The sequence below is a fragment of the Mastomys coucha genome, unplaced genomic scaffold, assembly GCF_008632895.1.
Source record: "Mastomys coucha isolate ucsf_1 unplaced genomic scaffold, UCSF_Mcou_1 pScaffold7, whole genome shotgun sequence".
Taxonomy (NCBI): domain Eukaryota; kingdom Metazoa; phylum Chordata; class Mammalia; order Rodentia; family Muridae; genus Mastomys; species Mastomys coucha.
This window is the reverse complement of record NW_022196913.1, coordinates 69,686,323-69,688,860: the sequence shown is the minus strand read 5'-3', so window position 1 is coordinate 69,688,860 and position 2,538 is coordinate 69,686,323. Positions and strand designations below refer to the sequence as shown.

The window sequence follows — 2,538 nt, the reverse complement described above, 5'->3', positions numbered from 1 at the left end:
AGGGAGAGGGAGAACAGAGAGAGAGAGAGAGAGGGAGATGGAGAGGGAGAAAGAAAGAACAGAGAGAGAGAACAGAGAGAACAGAGAGAGAGAGAACAGAGAGAGAGAACAGAGAGAAAGAGAGAACACAGAGAGAGAACAGAGAGAGAGAGAGAGAACAGAGAGAGAGAGAGAGACCCCTATTCACATACAAACATACACAAAAGAAGTGGGTGAATCTGTGTTGGCAAAGATGTGCTGGGATCTATAGCAGTACTCAGAGGAGATGGTAGAGAATAGAGCTCAGAAACCTTCACTGTTTCTACCTTGCTAGTCAGAAACATGAAATTTCCCTTTTGTAGTTTTTGTGTAGTTTTTGGATTCATCCCACTTTGACATCCTCCTATGTTTTTAAAGCATCAAGAATTTAAAGATACACATTACTAAAGTTGAGTTTTTCTGTGTTTCTGTCAGCTGAGGACAAAAACAGACCGATGCTGTGACCCCCCCGGCACTTCTCGTGTTTGTTGTTAGTTTGTCTTTCCTGTTGCTTTTCTCTAACTACAGATTTTCAGAAGTTAGCAGCCATGTTTATACAATTCTATCAAATGACTCCTAAATGTGGTCATCAGGATTCCTCCATTTAGCTTCATGCTTTTCATCTTTATTCAGTAGTTATGCGTCATGCTCCTTCTTATTTATACTTTTTTTTTTTAGGTTTTATTTTTATTTCTAAGGATGTATGTCTCTGTGTCAGTACTGGACATTGTTTCATCAAACAGGCTATTCCTGACACAGATTAAAAACAAAATAACCATTGTGATTGATATAGTGAAAACTGAAAAACAAGGAAAGCAAAACAACCCCCTCCCCCCCACACTGCTCTATCCGCTGCCCACTCTATCCACTGCCCCTGCTATCCACCGGCTGTTTTGTCTTGTTACTCAAGATCTGTAACTGTGCAGATCTTCAGAGGCCTGTAGTCATACCCAGTGTAGAAGTAAGGCCAAACTGTGTCCCAAGGACAGTCGCTAAACCTATGTAGAAGGGACTTATACCTCAAATTGTAAAACGAAACCTCATTCATTTCAGAGTCTAAAAAAATCCCAATCCTATTAGGTGGTGTTTCGGGTAGAATATAGATTTTCTTAGGGCCCAATGCAACATATGCTTTCAAATTTTCTAGCCCAACTCCCCATAATCCGTCCTGCACTGAGAACTGTTCATTGGACTCTTCATTCCTGCTCCTGGGAAAAGGCTCTCTACAGACCCCCAGGATCCATTCCTTCTTCAGTTCCACATCAAACTCCCAATATTGTCTGCAAGAACTATATCCCTCAGATCCCAGAACAGCAGGGGCAAAGCAAAATCTTCTTGGACTATAGGTTACCAACACCAAACTCCTATATTTAACAGTTTTCTTATCCTTTGAGACTGTAAGACTATAGCTTGAAATTGCTTGATAATTCTAAGTCAGAATACTGTAGAGGTAACCTGTAGGCATACCTTTTCAATTTTACTAAGGCTATCTCAGGCCGTTTTAAGTGTGTGTATCTTTAACACTTGCCAGCAATGCCAGTTCTGATTTTATACACTGGCTCTTGAGATCTTTCAACAGACTCTTTAATAAAGAGGTGTGATCGGATAATTTCACTAGGTTTTGGTTTAATTTGGCTAACCCATCCATCTCTTCACTTTGTAACTGCCCAAGAATCTTCTCTCGTTCTTTCTGGAGAAACAATCTATTCTGTTCATATTGAGACTTCATTTCTGCTCTTCTGCTTTCTGCTCTTCTGCTCATTTCTAGTGATCCTCTTCTTTGTGTCGTAATTGCTTTCTGGACTGGCTCCACCATCTCCCTCCATAGCTTAATGTAACAGTCAATTTGTTTCCTATGGCAGAGGGTGGCATTCTCCATGGGCCAAACAAAGTGACTTGGGTGGCTGGGGAGAAGGCTGCGCAGTGGACAGGAAATCTGTTGTGGCTCTCCGAATGAAAGCTTTCCTGCTTCCCTCCTGCTCATTCTTTTGGGGGACAGAATGGTAACTTCAGTCAACTCACCTGGTGGCTGATTACTCAAAATATTCCTTCCTGGACGGTTCAAATGACAAGAAGGGCAGGTTACACTACCCTTTAGATCATTCCTGAACACACTGATGCAGGAGAGACAAACTTTATGCCCACACTCCATGGTCACTGGGTTCTTGAAGTATTCTTTACAGACAGGACAGTGAGCATCTGCTTGAAGATCGGCCAGCCCTGTAGCAAGCTCCATTGAGCCCTGAATTAAGATTTGTGGAGAGGATATGCTGCTTCCAGAAAGCCTGACTCTCTGCAAAACCTGCAAAGCACTGGTCCTCCCTTAGCTCTGGAAGACTGGCCAGATTTTAGCTCCACTGCCTTGTTGATGGCCTCTAAAAACTTGCTTAGTCCTGTGTACCTCAGCACCGGAGTCGGATGGCAGAGTCCAGCCCCCACAGCCTATTGTATATCAGAACATTTCGACAAGGCTGTTGTCGTCCCAGCTCAGTGACCTGAAGTCAAGCGAAAGGTGCCTCA

General features: G+C 42.9%; 1 protein-coding gene across 1 annotated transcript; it reads right to left on the bottom strand.

The window, feature by feature from the left end:
• Window positions 1-919: 919 nt before the first annotated feature.
• Window positions 920-2,254, bottom strand: LOC116082407 (tripartite motif-containing protein 60-like). Its single transcript, XM_031359305.1, is given in 3 exon segments — window positions 920-1,445; window positions 1,447-1,534; window positions 1,537-2,254. Coding segments are annotated over 3 exon segments (1,332 nt in total).
• Between the last annotated feature and the right edge of the window lie 284 nt (window positions 2,255-2,538).